Genomic DNA, 19,897 nt, shown 5'->3' with positions numbered 1-19,897 from the left:
TCAAAAATTACAGTCTATATTTTTGACTCACTGCTTTGATCCTTTCCGTTGTTTTCTTGATGCAAGGCATATTAGCCACCACCAAATTCATCAATACAACGCTTTGCGTTACTTCCTTTTGGATTTACGCGGCACGCCGTCAAACCCACAATGGCTGCATGAGCATAATTCAATCAATCGACCATTCGTCATTCTCGCCTCGGACTCAGCTATAGCCTCATCCTCATTGCGGTTGTTTATAGAGACACCAACTACATACAGTCAACAAATACCTCTGGGAAATCTAATTAACCACGCGTTCGCCTGCAATACGCGTGGGCATTGTGGACAACACACCCACAAACCCCAGCAAAGAGAGCGTTTCCGGCATGAAATAATGACTTGTTTTGGCAATTGTTCAAGACGTAGTGGCTCGTGTTACAACTATTGTCATAATTATAATTAATGCGGCAAAACGTTTTCCGAGAAATTATTGCTGATGCCCAATGTTTTTCAACAATACTACGTTCCACAATGCTTCGTCTCTGTTGTTTGGTACCCAGTAAGGTACACAACGGATCTACATTGAGTGAAAGGTTGCACAAAGTTGAAATTAACGTACATGCTAGTTTAAACGCCTGTCATGTGTTACAGCCACCATCTGCACTGATGAGCCCTTGTAGGTTGAAACAGCTCTCCTCGATAATTATGGCTCTTTCGCTCATATCTTTTTTGTCTTATTGTCTAAACGTCGTTCAGATAATTTCTCTCAGCTTATTCTACTAAAACCTTGCTCCACAATCATTTATTAGGAGTTTCGTGATTCCATGAAAACAAACTTATCACTTACTCCAGAGGAAATTCGCAACACAGTTAATGTTTTGCAGGCTACTGTTGGTAAAGTCTTAAATGCGCCTACAAATTACCGCATATTTTAAGGGGAAACAGGAGAAACGTTATTATCTTTTTGTTGAAATGACTTGACACAAATTTAGGAAATTGAACAGCCGTTGCAAATATTGCTCGTTGGTGACACCCCACGGAAAAACAATACAACTGTAAATTTGATTTAAAAATTTACATGCTTTATTAAAACATATATACATCACAATGTTAACCATAACAAAGTTAATCAGGAAAGAAAAGTCAATATCGTTAAAGATAATATCCTTTACAACGACGATATTATCAAATCTTATATTTATATTTTGTCACGACAGAAAACTGAATAAGTGGTTCGTTAGTTCTAAATCATATCATGCCCATCTACCATAGAAGGTAACTCGGCACTTTCGAGGGCAAAAAGTTACTCATGTTACAACACTTCTGCACTTTAACTGACCGAGACAATTGGTGTTCATAGGTAAAGCAAAAATCGCCGCTTGTTTTAGGAAAAGCTCATGAAAGTCAGAAAAACCCACTGATTTATAGCATGGGGTTAAAGAAGTTTAACTTCAGGGTAAAACTAGAAAGAAGACAAAATGAACTTAAAGTTACACAAAAAATAAATTTCCGTAAATGTACATACAGTTTTAGAGTGCTATTCTTGCTTTTAGATTTCGTGAACTTCTGTGGGATGACCAGGTGGTTTGTCCTTGCGTTTATCGGAAGCCTTCGTCCGCTTTCCTCTAACGACCACAGTCTTAGTGCAGCATGAGAGGGTTTGCAGGAGACTGATTACCGCACAACGAAGGCCGTACATGTAGTAGATGAGAATAGCGGGACTTGCCATTCCGTACACATAAATAAGAAGAAAACTAAACATTACAGATGCCGTGTTTAGAACGTAAGTCTCTACCACGATGTCGACGAATATTATGATTATGATCGGAGCTGTGCTGACGATGAAGATGATAGAGATGAGGATCATGGCTTTAATGCTGTGGCTAAAGCGTGGTATTCTCCGAATCGGTTTGGTGGTTTGTATCTGCATAAAATTATTTGCAATTTGTTCACGCCTGGAGATTTATTTGCGAATTTACAGATGCTATTAAGTGTGCAGCGGAACAACATTATATTTACGACATACTCGCATTGAGCGATCCTAAATCTGTTCAAATTGATGACAGAATTGTAGAGTAAAAATTAAATCCATGCGCTCCAAGTATTTTTTTCGTGCAGTCCAGTAAAACTTAACAACCTTAAAATCAACCACTCCGTTGGTTGAGAAAGATTCATTTTCTGTGATTTCTTGGAGTCCTAAACAAAATTCTTACTCGGTTAAAAAAGTTTTCAGTATTTCAATTAGGTTTCTTTTAAATTTACAAGTTTAAATCATGAATCACCAGCATCCCGAAAGCTAGTGGCACGTCGGTACTGAAGGAATGTAAATACCAATGTCAGTACAAGTGCCACAGTCAAAAGAATCCAGAATAATATGACAGTTATCAAGAAGCTGTTTGGCGCAGATTCAATAAGTCGGCTGCAATGTCGGTGGATATCTGAAAACAATGTTCTTTGATATGATTAGCGAGCATAATCATGATAGTGCAATTATTTTGCAACTACTATCATAAATTAAATGCACAGAGCTCAAATTGTTACGTCACTGGTGCCAGCTAACCCATATGTTACGTAAAATATTAAATTTGGATGCTCGTCAATCAAACCCTGCTTTCCAATGCGAAACGTGCCAGTCAATATTAGAGCGTTAACAGCTTCCTCTCCTTTGCCCTGCGTTCGTAAGCTGATGCTTCGCCGTTGTAGATTCTGTTTTCTATGCTATACCAAAAGACTCAGTGCAATGCTAACTCCGTGACGTGTAAATTGATGTATGTCCAAAGCTTAGTACACCTTACAGGTCGAAACAGTGCGTGTACACACCCTGTCTGCAGCTTTCCATTAGTACAAGTAATCAGCTACATATTAAAATCGAAGGAAAGACTGGGAATATTTCCGAAAAAGGTGACAGGAAGCTGGGTATTTTAACCTTGAACAATATATGCCTTTAATACAACAGACTTAAACGCTAAGGGGAGATTCACGGGTACACTCTACAACTAATTATCATCATTCAGTAAAAGTGGAGCGCCGCCTTATACCACACCTCCCATTGCAATACCGAATATTGCTGGCGCCCAACGCCAAAATGTTTTACTCATGTTGCACGTAAGGTTAAGAATAAACATACAAACAAAACATTTTAAAGGGGTGTCCGCGGTCAAAATATTATAAGACTTGTTAATTTTTTGTCATACCTCCTTGACATGCGAACTTGTCGAGGTAATATGCGTCGTAACAAACGCATGACTCCAAGCAGTTCCAGTGTGTAGATACTACCGTTGACAACGTCAAAGGCAACAACCACGTCACAATGGCGATTCCAATTGCCTGGTTTCGTTTAACCTTTAGCGTTGATGGGTCTACTTCCTGCATGGAAAGGCGGAAGATGTCACCAATAAAATACAGCAATGTTTTATTCATTAAAATCCACTATATGTATTTTTGTTGCGTGGCGTATAATAATGCACATAAGTTTAACATCTTATATAACCACGCAAGTAATGTTATAAAATGAAATATAAAAATATCAGTTTTTAAATACATAACATCGTAAATATACTTTTCATGACAAAAGGTGCATATATCCAAACGATAACGAACAACCCTACAAATTTTTTTTCTGGACTTGACGTGGCGATGTGTCCTCGGCGGCTATGATGACTGGATCGGATAAAGTAGGAGCTCTTCCGCAAAGCATAGATTAGAACTGATACGTTGGCACTCATCGTGAGAAACAGAGAGATATGGAAGGCTGTCCGAAATACCCACCACCCTTTAAGCAGGGCCTGTCCACTGCCGATACTAAATAAAAACAATTCTGTTTATTTATTAGGAAGTTTGTTTGTTGAAAATATTTGAGTTGTTAAAACAAGTCATAACTATCGAAGCAATAGAGCCAATAATAAAAAGTGAACTCCAGACAGTCACAGTGTTTTAACCATTCAGTGTTTTGCCATGAAATATGAGGTGCTTTAATTATTGAATCATACACATTGTGCTAAGGATGTTGAAAAAATTTTAGACGACTGGTACTGAACATATAGACAGACAAACCTAGAAAAAAACTCACACGTAAGTATTGGTTGGTGTGCTGTTGTGCTCCAATCCAAATACTTTACAGAGAGCACTGTAGCAGGAAACAAGTCCGTAGACCATGTTGGCCGACAACAAACTTGTCACATGTATGTAAACAAAATTGCTTTCAAGTTTCTTTCGACTTGAAATAGCTGCAACACCCACAAAACCATTCAGCAGCGCCTGTACATAATGAAGCACAAGTTACATAAAGTTTTAACCGACCACGCTCACAGTTATGGTCAGACTGTTTACAAATAGTCTGCAAATATTTTACTCTTTCCAAATTAAGTGATTCTATTACCAGTGTGCAAAAACACGGCTTACCTGAAACAATGGAATGAAAGACAAAACTCCTGCTGAGATGAACGGAGTCGGATCGCAGTCTTTACTTTTACCATCCATTGTAGTCTTGTGCAATTACTTGATCCGTTTTATGTAGTTATTCCAAACCCGTATAATACGAATGACCTCAACGCCAATGGTTTTTTGTTGTTGTGGCATTCAAGGTACGGTTCATTAGTCGTGGGCTTTCCTTTATATTTTGTGATTGGTTTCGTAATATGCTGGAGTGCTAAAAAAAGCGTCCACATCCTGCTTCTGAAGCGGTTTCCAACATGTCATGCCTAATGATTTCTATGCAATGCAGATCATTTACCAGCCAGGCGTGTATTGTACATGCTAATGGCTACATATTTTGATAGCTATTATATTTTTTAGTACACCGTTTAATACACACATTTGAGATGCGAAGCAACATTTCTCCACCGAAACACCCCCCACGGAAAAACAATAGAACTGTGAATGTGATTTCAAAATTTGCATGCTTTATTTAAACATATACATTACAATGCAAAGTTGATCAGGAAAGAAAAGTCAATATTGTCAACGATAATGTCTTTTACAACGGCGATATTATCAAATCGCATATGTATATTTTGTCATGACAAAAAACTGAATAAGTGGTTCGTTAGTTCTAAACTATATCATGCCCATCTACCATAAAAGTTAAATCGACACTCGCGAAGGCAAAAATTTACTTAAGTTACAACACAGAATCTGAACTTAACCTTGACCGAAACAACTGTTGCTCATGGGTAAAGCTGAATTCACCACTTGTTAGTATGTGTTCCAGGCAGTTTAACTGGAAGAAAATACCTGAAAGAAGACAAAAGGAACTTAAAGTTGCACATATAAACCAAGAACATGTTCGCAAATGTATCGGTATAGATATTTACGCACATATAGTTTTAGAGTGCTATTCTTGCTTTTAGATTTCTTGAACTTCTGTGGGATGACCAGGTGGTTTGTCCTTGCGTTTATCGGAAGCCCTTGTCCGTTTTCCTCTAACGACCACAGTCTTAGTGCAGCATGAGAGGGATTGCAGGAGACTGATTACCGCACAACGAAGGCCGTACATGTAATAGATGAGAATAGCGGGACTTGTTATTCCGTACACATAAACAAGAAGAAAACTGAACGTTGCAGATGCCGTGTTGCGAGCGTAAGTCTCTGCCATGATGTCGACGAATATTGTAATTATGGCCGGAGTTGTGCTGACGATGAAGAGGATTGAGATGAGGATCATGGCTTTAATGCTGTGGCTAAAGCGTGGTATTCTCCGAGTCGGTTTGGTGGTTTGTATCTGCATAAAATTATTTGCAGTTTTTTGACGCCTCGAGATTTTTTTTGCGAATTTACAGAAGCTATTAAGTGTGCAGGGGAACAACATTATATTTATGACATACTCGCATTAAGCGATTCTAATTTTTTTAAATTTATAACAGAATTGTAGAGTCAAAATTAAATCCATGCGCTTTAAGTATTTTTTTGTGCAATCCAGTAAAATTTAACAACCTTAAAATCAACCACTCTGTTGGTTGAGAAAGATTCATTGTCTGTGATTTCTTGAAGATCTGAACAAAATTCTTATGCAGTGAAAAAAGGTTTCAGCATTTCAATTAGGCTTCTTTTAAATTTACAAGTTTAAATCAAGAAAACAACCTTCATTGACATGCGGATAGGACTCACCAGCATCCCGAAAGCTAGTGGCACGTCGGTACTGAAGGAAAGTAAATACCAATGTCAGTACAAGTGCCACAGTCAAAAGAATCCAGAATATTATGACAGTTATCAAGAAGCTGTTTGGCGCACTTTCTATAATTCGGCTGCAATGTCGGTGGATATCTGAAAACAAAGTGCTTTTGTATGATTAACGAGCATAATCATAATAGTGCAATAATTTTGCACAAAGCTCAAATTGTTGGGTCACTGGTGCCAGCTAACCCCTGTGTTACGTAAAATATTGAATTCGGATGCTCGTCAATCAAACCCTGCTTTCCTATGGGCAATATGTCAGTTAATAATAGAGCGTAAACAGCTTCCTCTCATTTGCGCTATGTTCGTAAGCTGATGCTTTGCCGTTGTAGATTCTGTTTTCTATGCTATACCAAAAGACTCAGTGCAATGCTAACTCCGTGACGTATAAATTGATGTATTTCGGAAACTAAGTACAAGTAATCAGCTACATTTTGAAATCGGAAAGAAAGACCGGGAATATTTCCGAAAAAAGTTGACTGGAAGCTGTGTCTTTTAACCTTGGACAATATATGCCCTTATTTAACACAACAGAATTAAACGCTAAGGGGAGATTCACGGGTGGACACTACAACTAACTATCATCACTCAATAAAAATGAATGCCGCCTTATACTACACCAGCCATTGCAGTACCGAAAATAGCTGTCGCCCATCGCCAAAATGTTTTACTCATGTTGCACGTAAGGTTAAGAAGCACACAAACAAAGCGCTTTAAAGGGGTGTCCGCAGTGAAGATATTTAAAAAAAATTGTTAATTTTTTGTCATACCTCCTTGACATGCGAACTTGTCGAGGTAAATTGCGTCGTAACAAATGCATGACTCCAAGCAATTCCAGTGTGTAGATACTACCGTTGACAACGAAAGAGGCAACAACCACGTCACAATGGCGATTCCAATTGCCTGGTATCGTTTGACCTTCAGCGTTGATGGGTCTACTTCCTGCATGGAAAGGCGGAAGATGTCACCAATAAAATGCAGAAATGTTTTATCTATTAAAATCCACTAAATGTATTTTTTTGCGTGGAGTATAATTTTGCACATAGGTATAATTTCTTCCTTAACCACAAGTAATGTTATCAAATGAAATATAAAAATGTCAGTTTTTGAATACGGACATCGTTAATATACTTTTTATGACAAAATGGTGCATATATCCAAACGATAACGAACAACCCTACAATTGTTTTATCTGGACTTGACGTGGCGATGTGTCCTCGGCGGCTATGATGACTGGATCGAATAAAGTAGGAGCTCTTCCGCAAAGCGTATATAAGAACTGATACGTTGGCACTCATCGTGAGAAACAGAGAGATCTGGAAAGCTGTCCGAAATACCCACCACCCTTTAAGCACGGCCTGTCCACTGCCGATACTAAATAAGAACAATTTTGTTTATTTGTTACGGAGTTCGTTTGTTGAAAATATTTGAGTTATTAAAACAAGTCATAACTATCGAAGCAATAGAGCCAATAATGAAAAGTGAACTCCAGACAGTCACAGTGTTTTAACCCAGTGATTTTCAACCTGTGTTCCGCGGAACCCCAGTGCTCCGTGAAAGATCCCCAGGTGTTCCGCAAGAAATTTATTGGTTTGACTGATGTTCCGTAGAACACGGGTCGATAATCTTTTTTTTTATGAAATAATCATCCACTATCATCTGTTTCAATGTTGAATGTTCTATTGTTAATTGCGCAAGCCTGTTGCTGGTTAAGTGCATTGCGGCACAGTACTTCCAACAATTTGGTGTTCCGCAAGATTATTTTAATAAAAATGGTGTTCCGTGGTTCAAAAAGGTTGAAAAATACTGTTTTAACCTATCAGTGCATTATTAATTCACAAGCATGGAATTAGATTGCAAGAAACTTCCCAGGACTCACTTATACATCAAATATGAGGTGCTTTCATTTTTGAATCATACACATGGCGCAAAGGATGTTAAAAGTTTTACAATTTTTTGAGTTAAAGATATTGAAACAATTTTAGACGACTGGTAATGAACACATAGACAGACGAACCTAGATGTAAACTCACACGTAAGTATTGGTTGGTGTGCCGTTGTGTTCCAATCCAAACGCTTTACAGAGAAAATTGTAGCAGGAAACAAGTCCGTGGACCATGTTGGCCGACAACAAACTTGTCACATGTATGTAAACAAAATTGCTTTCAAGCTTCTTCCGACTTGAAATAGCTGCAACACCCACAAAACCATTCAGCAGCGCCTGTACATAATGAAGCACAAGTTACATTAAGTTTGAACGGACCACGCTCACAGTTATGGTCAGACTGTTTACAAATAGGCTGCAAATATTTTACTCTTTCCAAATTAATGATTCTATTACCAGTGTGCAAATAACGGATTACCTGAAGTAATGGAATGAAAGAGAGAACTCCTATTGCGATGAACGGAGTCGGATCGCAGTCTTTGCTTTTACCATCCATTGTAGTCTTGTGCAATTACTTGATCTGTTTTATGTAGTTATTCCAAACCCGTATAAGATGAATGACCACACGGCCAATGGTTATTTTCGTTGTGGCAATTAAGGTACGGTTGATTAGTCGTGGGCTTTCCTTTATATTTTGTGATTGGTTTCGTAATATGCTGGAGTGCTAAAAAAAGCGTCCACATCCTGCTTCTCAAGCGGTTTCCGACATGTCATGCCTAGTAATTTCTCTGCAATGCAGATTATTCACCAGCCAGGCGTGTATTGTACAAGCCGATATAGGTTCATATTTTGATAGCTATTATATATTTTTAGTGACACCGTTTAATACACACATTTAAGATGTTAAACAACATTTCTCCACCAAAACACCCCCAAGGAAAAACACAAAAACTGTAAATTTGATTTTAAATTTTCCTGCTTTATTCAAACATATACATTACAATGTTAACCATAGTAAAGTTGATCAGGAAAGAAAAGTCAATGTTGTCAATGATAATATCCTTTACAACGACGATATTATCAAATCTTGTAGGTATATTTGTCGCGATAGAAAACTGAGTAAGTGGTTGGTTAGTTCTAAATCATATCAAGCCCATCTACCATAGAAGGTAACTCGGCACTTTCGAAGGCAAAAAGTTACTCATGTTACAACACAAGATTTGAACTAGAAATTGGCCGAAACAGCCGTTGTTCGTGGGTAAAGCTGAATTCATCGCTTGTTTTGTGAAAATCTCAAAGAAATCAGATTGACAAAATCCTATTTTTGAAACCACTGATTCCTATTTTTTGAAAAGCATGTGTTCCAAGAAGTTTAACTTAAGGGTAAAACAAGAATAGAGACAAAAGGAACTTAAAGCAGCACATATAATCCAAGAACATGTTCGTAAATGTGTCGGTACAGATATTTTCTCACATATAGTTTTAGAGTGCTATTCTTGCTTTTAGGTTTCGTGAACTTCTGTGGGATGACCAGGTGGTTTGTCCTTGCGTTTGTCAGAAGCCTTCATCTGTTTTCCTCTAACGACCACAGTCTTAGTGCAGCATGAGAGGGATTGCAGGAGACTGATTACCGCACAACGAAGGCCGTACATGTAGTAGATGAGAATAGCGGGACTTGCCATTCCGTACACATAAACAACAAAAAACTGAAAATTACAGATGCTGTGTTAGGAACGTAAGTTTCTGTCACGATGTCCACGAATATTGTGATTATGACTGGAGCTGTGCTGATGATGAAGAGTATGGAGATGAGGATCATGGCTTTAATGCTGTGGCTAAAGCGTGGTATTCTCCGAGTCGGTTTGGTGGTTTGTGTCTGCATAAAATTATTTGCAGTTTGTTCACGCCTGGAGAATTCTTTGCGAATTTACAGATGCTATTAAGAGTGTAGCGGAACAACATTATAGTTATGACATACTCGCATTAAGCGATCCTAAATCTGTTCAAATTTATAACAGAATTGTAGAGTCAAAATTAAATCCATGCGCTCCAAGTATTTTTGTGTGCAGTCCAGTACAATTCAACAACCTTAAAATCAACCACTCCGTTGGTTGAGAAAGATTCATTTTCTGTGATTTCTTGAAAACCTAAACAAAATTCTTACTCGGTTAAAAAAGGTTTCATTATTTTGAATAGGTTTCTTTTTAATTCACAAGTTTAAATCAAGAAAACAACCTTCATTGACATGCGGATAGGACTCACCAGCATCCCGAAAGCTAGTGGCACGTCGGTACTGAAGGAATGTAAATACCAATGTCAGTACAAGTGCCACAGTCAAAAGAATCCAGGATATTATGACAGTTATCAAGAAGCTGTTTGGCGCAGATTCAATAAGTCGGCTGCAATGTCGGTGGATATCTGAAAACAATGTGCTTTGACATGATTAACGAGCATAATCACGATAGTGTAATTATTTTGTAACAACCATCCTAAATTAAATGCACAAAGCTTACATTGGTACGTCACTGGTGCCAGCCAACCCATATGTCATGTAAAATATTCAATTCGGATGCTCGTCAATCAAACCCTGCTTTCCCATGCTAAATGTGGCAGTCCATAGAGCGTTAACAGCTTCCTCTCCTTTGCGCTGTGTTCGTAAGCTGATGCTTTGTCGTTGTAGATTCTGTTTTCTATGCTATACCAATAGACCCAGTGCAATGCTAACTCCGTGACGTCTAAATTGGTGTATGTCCAAAGCTTAGTACACCTTACAGGTCGAAACAGTGCGTGTACACACCCTGTCTAGAGCTTTCCATTAATACAAGTAATCAGCTACATATTGAAATCAGAAGGAACGACTGGGAATATTTCCGAAAAATTTGACGGAAGCTGGGTATTTTAACCTTAATGCTATATGCCTTTAATACAACAGACTTTAACGCTAAGGGAAGATTCACGGGTACACTCTACAACTAACTATCATCACTCAGTAACAGTGAAGCGCCGCCTTATACTACACCTTCCATTGCAATACCGAATATTGCTGTCGCGCCTAACGCCAAAATGTTTTACTCATGTTGCACGTAAGGTTAAGAATAAACAGATCAGACTTGTTGTTTTTTTGTCATGCCTCCTTGACATGCGAACTTGTCGAGGTAAATTGCGTCGTAATAAATGCATGACTCCAAGCAGTTCCAGTGTGTAGATACTACCGCTGACAACATCAAAGGCAACAACCACGTCACAATGGCGATCCCAATTGCCTGGTATCGTTTAACCTTCAGCGTTGATGGGTCTACTTCCTGCGTGGAAAGGCGGAAGATGTTACCAATAAAATACAGCAGAGTTTTTCCATTGAAATCCACTAAATGTATTTTTGTTGCGTGGAGTATAATTTTGCACATAGGTACAATTTCTTCCTCAACCACAAGTAATGTTATCAAATGAAATATAAAAATGTCAGTTTTTAAATACAGAACATCGTAAATATACTTTTTATATAAAAATGGTGCATATATCCACCCGATAATAAACAACCCTACAATTGTTTTATCTGGACTTGACGTGGCGATGTGTCCTCGGCGGCTATGATGACTGGATCGGATAAAGTAGGAGCTCTTCCGCAAAGCGTAGATAAGAACTGATACGTTGGCACTCATCGTGAGAAACAGAGAGATCTGTCCGAAATACCCACCACCTTTCAAGCACGGCCTGTCCACTGCCGATGCTAAATAAAAACAATTTTGTTTATTTGTTACGGAGTTAGTTTGTTGAAAATATTTGAGTTGTTAAAACAAGTCATAACTATCGAAGCAATAGAGTCAATTTAACCATTCAGTACATGATCAATATACAAGCATGGAATTAGATTGCAAGAAACTTCCCAGGACTCACTTACATCAAATATGATGTGCTTTCATTTTTGAATCATACACATTGCGCAAAGGATGTTGAAAATTTTACAGATTTTTGTGCTAAATATATTGAAAAAAATTTAAACGACTGGTACTGAACACATAGACAGACGAACCTAGATGAAAACTCACACGTAAGTGTTGGTTGGTGTGCCGTTGTGTTCCAATCCAAACGCTTTACAGAGAAAATTGTAGCAGGAAACAAGTCCGTGGACCATGTTGGCCGACAACAAACTTGTCACATGTATGTAAACAAAATTGCTTTCAAGTTTCTTTCGACTTGAAATAGCTGCAACACCCACAAAACCATTCAGCAGCGCCTGTACATAATGAAGCACAAGTTACATTAAGTTTCAACGGACCACGCTCACAGTTATGGTCAGACTGTTTACAAATAGGCTGCAAATATTTTACTCTTTCCAAATTAAGTGATTCTATTACCAGTGTGCAAATAACGGATTACCTGAAGCAATGGAATGAAAGAGAGAACTCCTATTGTGATGAACGGAGTCGGATCGCAGTCTTTGCTTTTACCATCCATTGTAGTCTTGTGCAATTACTTGATCTGTTTTATGTAGTTATTCCAAACCCGTATAATATGAGTGACCACAACGCCAATGGTTATTTTTGTTTTGGCATTCAAGGTACGGTTCATTACTCATGGCCCGGCCTTTGTATTTTGTGAATAGTCACGTACTATATGTGTGAGTGAGAAGTGCTATACAAAGTCCCCACTTCCTGCTACTGAAACGGTTTTCCACCAGATCATGCCTATGCAATGCAGATCAGTCACCAGCCAGGCGAGTATTGTACAAGACGATGAGAAACCACATTTCTCCACTTACACACCAAACGGGGTTGATCATTTCCCGATCAGAGAAAACAAATACACGTAGGAATCGAGGTAGGGAGCAACGTACTGTAAAATAATTGCCTTGTGACAACATCCACTTTAAGGAGGCACATAATCTTACAGCGTAGGCCTATATTAATGAACGTTTTTCATTAGTCACTTTCGTTCAGATACTTCCGCCTAGAAGTCTTGCAAACGTTCTGTGTGGGTTTACCACTGGTCGCAATATTTCAATGTTGGCGATTGTTAACTTTCTGGTAACCGTTGGTTTTTCGATGTTTTATCGTCAAATCATAAAATTGAGAAACATTTTAACCGCTGGGCAATGTAACAACATAGTTTTATAGAATCGATTTCCTTTGAATAACCGCTAAACAGCAAAAAGTGTTTGTTTTTGCTTGGTTGAACAAAACACTTTTGGTTACACCCAACACGGCGATACATAGTCCTTCAGTAAAGCGTGGCATTGCTTTTCATAATGTGAAGTCGATTTGTTTAAACACGATTACTTCACGGATTCGACAGGTCTCCACGACTTCCACTGGTGCTTCCCCGTACAACCACAGTCTTCGTGCAGCACGAGAAAGCTTGCAGGATGCTGATAACCGCGTAACGTAGTCCGTACATGTAGTAAACGAGAACAACGGGACTGCCTTCCATATACGTACACGACCAGGACACCAAATACCACAGTTTCCATTTTGAGAACGTACTCATCTGCCACTATGTCGACGAATATTGTGATCATGGCCGGAGCTGAGCAGACGATGAAGAGAATGGAGATGAGGATCATGGACTTGATGCTGTGACTCAATCGAGAAATCTTGTTTAGCAGTGTAAAGCGCCGCCTTTATGAAGGTAAACAATTTAGAATAAATTTGCAAATTGACTTTTGATGTTACACTAGCTTTTCTTCATCAATACCGCGCTCCACAATGCTTCGTCTCTGTTGTTTGGTACCCAGTTGGGTACCCAACGGATCAAAATTGACTGAAAGGTTGAACAAAGTTAAAATTAACGTACATGCTAGTTTAAACGCCTGTCCAGTGTTACAGCCACCATCTGCACTGATGAGCCCTTGTACGTCGAAACAGCTCTCCTCGATAAGTAGGGCTCTTTCGCTCATATCTTTTTTGTCTTATTGTCTAAACGTCGTTGAGATATTTTTTTCTCAGCTTGTGCTACTAAAACCTTGCTCCATAACCATTTATCCGGAGTCTCGTGATTCTTTGATAGCAAACTTATCACTTTCACCACAGGGAATTTGCAACACAGTTAATGTTATGCAGGCTACTGTTGTTAAAGTCTTAAATATATGCCCATACAAATTACCTCAATCTGAGGGGAAACAGGAGAAACGTTATTATCTTTTTGTTGAAATGACTTGACTCTAATTTAAGAAATTGAACAGCCGTTGAAAATTTTGCTCGTTGGTGACACCCCACGGAAAAACAATACAACTGTAAATTTGATTTAAAATTTAAATCACTATATTAACCCTGACAAAGTTGCTTAGGAAAGAAAAGTCAATATCGTTAACGATAATATCCTTTACAACGACGAAATTATCATATTTAATATGTATATTTTGTCACCACAGAAAACTTAATGAGTGGTTCGTTAGTTCTATATTAAGCTCATCTGTAGATCGGTGGTATACCACAGAAGGTAAATCGGCACTTTCGAAGGCAGAAAGTTATTCATGTTACAACACAGAACTTAAACTTGAACTTGAACGAAACAATTGATGTTCATAGGTAAAGCAAAACGGAGTCGGATCGCAGTCTTTGCTTTTACCATCCATTGTAGTCTTGTGCAATTACTTGATCTGTTTTATGTAGTTATTCCAAACCCGTATAAGATGAATCACCACAACGCCAATGGTTATTTTTGTTGTGGCATTCAAGTTTCGGTTGATTAGTCGTGGGCTTGCCTTTATATTTTGTGAATGGTTTCGCAATATCCATGAGTGAGAATTGCTATAAAAAGCGTCCACTTCCTGTTTCTGAAGGGGTTTCCAAAATGTCATGCCTAATGATATCTACGTAATGCAGATCAGTCACCGGCCAGGCGTGTATTGTACAAGCCGATGGCTACATATTTCGATAGCTATTATACTTTTTTATTGCCAACGTTTAATACACACATTTAAGATGCGAAACAACATTTCTTCACCAAAACACCCGACGAAAAACAATACAACTGTAAATTTGATTTTAAAAATAACATGCTTTATTCAAACATATATACATTACAATGTTAACCATAGCAAAGTTGATCAGGAAAGAAATGTCAATATTGTCAACGATAATATTCTTTACAATGACGATATGTATAGTGTATATTTTGTCTCGACAGAAAGCTGAAAAAGTGGTTTGTTAGTTCTAAATTATATCAAGCCCATCTACCATAGAAGGCAAAAGTTCCTCAGGTTACAACACAGAATTTGAACTTTAAATTGACCGAAACAGACGTTATTCGTGGGTAAAGCTGAATTCACCGCTTGTTTTGAGAAAATCTCATAGAAATCCGAATGACAAATTCCTATGTATAAAACCACTGATTCCTATTTTTTTAAAAGCATGTGTTTCAGGAAGTTTAACTTAAGGGTAATACCAGAAAGAAGACAAAAGGAACTTAAAGCTGCACATATAAACCAAGAACATGTTCGTAAATGTGTCGGTACAGATATTTGCGCACATATAGTTTTAGAGTGATATTCTTGCTTTTAGGTTTCTTGAACTTCTGTGGGATGACCAGGTGGTTTGACCTTGCGTTTATCAGAAGCCTTCATCCGTTTTCCTCTAACGACCACAGTCTTAGTGCAGCATGAGAGGGATTGCAGGAGACTGATTACCGCACAACGAAGGCCGTACATGTAATAGATGAGAATAGCGGGACTTGCTATTCCGTACACATAAACAAGAAGAAGACTGATCATTACAGATGCTGTGTTGAGAACGTAAGTTTCTGCCACGATGTCGACGAATATTATGATCATGATCGGAGCTGTGCTGACGAAGAAGATGATGGAGATGAGTATCATGGCTTTAATGCTGTGGCTAAAGCGTGGTATTCTCCGAGTCGGTTTGGTGATTTGTATCTGCATAAAATTATTTGCAGTTTTTTTATGCCTTGAGACTTTTTGCGAATTTACAGATGCTACTAAGTGTGCAGCGGAACAACATTATATTTATGACATACTCGAATTAAGCGATCCTAAATCTGTTCATATTTATGACAGAATTGTCGAGTCAAAATTAAATCCATGCGCTCCAAGTACTTTTTCGTGCAGTCGAGTAAAATTCAACAACCTTAAAATCAACCACTCCGTTGGTTGAGAAAGATTCATTTTCTGTGATTTCTTGGAGTCCTAAACAAAATTTTACTCGGTGAAAAAAGGTTTCAGTATTTCAAATACGTTTCTTTTAAATTTACAAGTTTAAATCAAAAAAACAACCTTCATTGACATGCGGATAGGACTCACCACCATCCCGAAAGCTAGTGGCACGTCGGTACTGAAGGAAAGTAAATACCAATGTCAGTACAAGTGTCACAGTCAAAAGAATCCAGAATACTATGACGGTTATCAAAAAGCTGTTTGGCGCCGATTCAATAATTCGGCTGCAATGTCGGTGGATATCTGAAAACAATGTGCTTTGACATGATTAACGAGCATAATCATGACAGCGCAAAAATTTGGTAACAACCAACACAGATTACATGCACAAAGCTCAAATTGTTACGTCGCTGCATGGTGCCAGCCAACCCCTATGTCACGTAAAATATTCAATTCGGATGCTCGTCAATCAAACCCGGCTTTCCTATGCGAAATATGTCAGTTAATAATAGAGCGTAAACAGCTTCCTCTCATTTGCGCTATGTTCGTAAGCTGATGCTTTGCCGTTGTAGATTCTGTTTTCTATGCTATACCAAAAGACCAAGTGCAATGCTAACTCCGTGTCGTATAAATGAAGTATTTCCAAAGCTTAGTACAAATAATAACCTACATCTTGAAATCGAAAGGAACGACTGGGAATATTTCCGAAAATGTGACAGGAAGCTGTGTCTTTTGACCTTGGACAATATATGCCTTTAATACAACAGAATTAAACGCTAAGGGGAGATTCGCGGGTACACTCTACGACCAACAATCATCACTCAGTAAAAGCAAAGCGCCGCCTTATACAACACCAGTCATTGCAATACCGAATATTGCTGTCGCGCATCGCCAAAATGTTTTACTCGCGTTGCACGTAAGGTTAAGAAGAAGCACACAAACAAAGCGCTTTAAAGGGGTGTCCGCGGTCAAGATATTATAAAAAAATTGTTATTTTTTTGTCATACCTCCTTGACATGCGAACTTGTCGAGGTAATATGCGTCGTAACAAATGCATGACTCCAAGCAGTTCCAGTGTGTAGATACTGCCGTTGACAACGTCAAAGGCAACAACCACGTCACAAAGGCGATTCCAATTGCCTGGTATCGTTTAACCTTCAGCGTTGATGGGTCTACTTCCTGCATGGAAAGACGGAAGATGTCACCAATAAAATACAGCAGAGTTTTATCCATTAAAATCCATTATGTATATTTTTGTTGTGAGGGGTGTAATAATGCATATACGTTAAACATCTTCCTTAACCACAAGTAATGTTATCAAATGAAATATAAAAATGTCAGTTTTTAAATACAGAACATCGTTAATGTACTTTATATATCAAAATGGTGCATATATCCACCCGATAATAAACAACCCTACAACTGTTTTGTTTGGACTTGACGTGGCGATATGTCCTCGGCGGCTGTGATGACTGGATCGGATAAAGTAGGAGCTCTTCCGCAAAGCGTAGATTAGAACTGATACGTTGGCACTCATCGTGAGAAACAGAGAGATCTGAAAAGCTGTCCGAAATACCCACCACCCTTTAAGCAGGGCCTGTCCACTGCCGATACTAAATAAAAACAGTTTTGTTTATTTGTTACGGAGTTGGTTTGTTGAAAATATTTGAGTTGTTAAAACAAGTCATAACTATCGAATCAATAGAGCTAGTAATGAAAAGTGAATTCCAGACAGTCACTGTGTTTTAACCTATCAGTGCATTATTAATTCACAAGCATCGAATTAGATTGCAAGAAACTTTCCAGGAGTCACTTACATCAAATATGAGGTGCTTTCATTTTCAAAAACATACACATTGCGCAAAGGATGTTGAAAATTTTACTTGCATTGGAGTTATTTCCAATATTGCTATTAAATTCCTTTTTTTAGCGTTTGCAGCTGGGATTAATGTCGCGCCTTATGACAATTGCGCTTAATATTTCTGCAAAATCCGGCCGAAACCGAAACTTTTTTACTGCATATAACGCTGATAAGCAATTTTTAAAAAAGCTAAAAGAATCATTGTTTAAACTGTGCAAATGTGTTCGTTTCATTTATTTATTTGAACAGAAATGATAAAAATCAACTTTTAAGCAGTTGGTACAGAAGACGAGGTTATTCTTTAAGCGCCAATGAAAGGCTGTATGATAGGATCCAATCCAATCCAGTACATGTTTTGTTTATTTTTTTGGCGTTTAAAGAGATGAATACCAAAATTAGTTTCGGTTCATTTGCCCGTATTATTTCGGCAACTTTTGCCAAATATTCGGTTTCGGCCGAATATAAAAATAGCTGTTTCGTTGCATCACTAGTACTGAACATATAGATAGACGAACATAGGTAAAAACTCACACGTAAGCATTGGTTGGTGTGCCGTTGTGCTCCAATCCAAATGCTTTACAGAAAAAACTGTAGAAGGTAACAAGTCCGTAGACCATGTTGGCCGACAACAAACTTGTCACATGTATGTAAACAAAATTGCTTTCAAGTTTCTTTCGACTTGAAATAGCTGCAACACCCACAAAACCATTCAGCAGCGCCTGTACATAATGAAGCACAAGTTACATAAAGTTTCAACCGACCACGCTCACAGTTATGGTCAGACTGTTTACAAATAGGCTGCAAATATTTAACTCTTTCCAAATTAAGTGATTCTATTACCAGTGTGCAAAAAACGGCTTACCTGAAGCAATGGAATGAAAGACAAAACTCCTGCTGAGATGAACGGAGTCGGATCGCAGTCTTTAATTTTACCATCCATAGTCTTGTGCAATTACTTGATCTATTTTATGTAGTTATTCCAAACCCGTCTAATATGAATGACCACACGGCCAATGGCTATTTTTGTTGGGGCATTTTCGGTTCCCTATTCGTAAGATTGCCTTTGTATTTTGTGAATGGTTTCGTAATATACAAGAGTGAAAAGGACAACATAAAGCCTCCACTTCCTGCTTCTGAAGCGATTTTCACCAAGTCATGCCCATGCAATGCAGATCAGTCACCAGCCAGGCGTGTATTGTACAAGACGATGGCTATATATTTCGATAGCTATTGTGTTTTTTTAGTACCACCGTCAATGCATACATCTAGGACGTGAAACAACATTTCTCCACCAAAACACCAAACGGGATTGATCTTTTCCGGATTAGAGAAAACAAACAAATACACGTAGGAATCGAGGTAGGGAGCAACGTACAGTAAAATAAACGCCTTGTGAGAATAACCACTTTAAGGAGGCACATAACCTGACAGCGTAGGCCTATATTAATGAACGTTTTTCATTAGTCACTTTCGTTCAGATACTTCCGCCTAGAGATATTCTGTGTGTGTTTACCATTGGTCGCAATATTTAAATGTTGGTGAATGTTAACTTTCTGATAACCGTTGGTTTTTTGATGTTTTTTCGTGAAATCATAAAATTGAGAAACATTTAAAATATTTCTTTATTTTCTGAGACCGAACATTAATGGCTGGGATTTGCTCTGTAGCGTCATCTACCGTTCGGCGTCTGGCTTGATAACCTTAATGTTTTTATCGGTGCAAATGTCACTCTATTTCTTTTGAGTATTTTTCATTTGCGTAGTTGTTTTCTTTGCGCAAAATACACAGGATTTGATTTGTTAGTAAAGTCGAACAAGGACCACTGACGTGCTTTTCAGGTTTCAGTAACTTTATTCAAATTATTATTAAAGAAACAATGTAATACAGAAAC

The 19,897-nt window shown here is 38.2% G+C and overlaps 2 protein-coding genes across 2 annotated transcripts; both read right to left on the bottom strand.

Moving 5' to 3' along the window:
* Positions 1-1,153: 1,153 nt before the first annotated feature.
* LOC145912458 (uncharacterized) lies at positions 1,154-4,501 on the bottom strand. The gene is made up of 7 exons (XM_082999924.1): positions 4,384-4,501; positions 4,052-4,239; positions 3,591-3,783; positions 3,177-3,348; positions 2,265-2,420; positions 2,120-2,178; positions 1,154-1,906 (listed from the first exon to the last, which is right to left on the bottom strand). Exons 1-7 carry the CDS (start codon positions 4,459-4,461, stop codon positions 1,532-1,534), a joined length of 1,221 nt encoding a protein of 406 aa, XP_082856050.1. The 5' UTR covers positions 4,462-4,501; the 3' UTR covers positions 1,154-1,531.
* A 10,559-nt stretch (positions 4,502-15,060) lies between these two features.
* LOC145912457 (uncharacterized) lies at positions 15,061-19,005 on the bottom strand. The gene is made up of 7 exons (XM_082999923.1): positions 18,869-19,005; positions 18,538-18,725; positions 17,566-17,758; positions 17,153-17,324; positions 16,293-16,448; positions 16,120-16,178; positions 15,061-15,908 (listed from the first exon to the last, which is right to left on the bottom strand). Exons 1-7 carry the CDS (start codon positions 18,944-18,946, stop codon positions 15,534-15,536), a joined length of 1,221 nt encoding a protein of 406 aa, XP_082856049.1. The 5' UTR covers positions 18,947-19,005; the 3' UTR covers positions 15,061-15,533.
* Between the last annotated feature and the right edge of the window lie 892 nt (positions 19,006-19,897).

This window comes from Ascidia mentula, chromosome 8 (genome assembly GCF_947561715.1).
Source record: "Ascidia mentula chromosome 8, kaAscMent1.1, whole genome shotgun sequence".
NCBI lineage: Eukaryota > Metazoa > Chordata > Ascidiacea > Phlebobranchia > Ascidiidae > Ascidia > Ascidia mentula.
The sequence above is the reverse complement of the archived record's forward strand: the minus strand, read 5'-3'. Positions and strand labels throughout refer to the sequence as shown.

Excerpts from the sequence above, each read along its gene's own strand:
- LOC145912458 (XM_082999924.1), bottom strand. The coding sequence starts at position 4,461 with ATGGATGGTAAAAGTAAAGACTGCGATCCGACTCCGTTCATCTCAGCA. Across the intron at positions 3,349-3,590 it reads CAAGTCCAGAAAAAAAATTT|GAAGTAGACCCATCAACGCT; the intron begins GTAGGGTTGTTC and ends CTTTCCATGCAG. Across the intron at positions 2,179-2,264 it reads CACTAGCTTTCGGGATGCTG|GACTCCAAGAAATCACAGAA; the intron begins GTGATTCATGAT and ends AATTTTGTTTAG.
- LOC145912457 (XM_082999923.1), bottom strand. The coding sequence starts at position 18,946 with ATGGATGGTAAAATTAAAGACTGCGATCCGACTCCGTTCATCTCAGCA. Across the intron at positions 18,726-18,868 it reads CTTTCATTCCATTGCTTCAG|GCGCTGCTGAATGGTTTTGT; the intron begins GTAAGCCGTTTT and ends CATTATGTACAG. Across the intron at positions 15,909-16,119 it reads ACGGAGTGGTTGATTTTAAG|ATACAAATCACCAAACCGAC; the intron begins GTTGTTGAATTT and ends AATTTTATGCAG.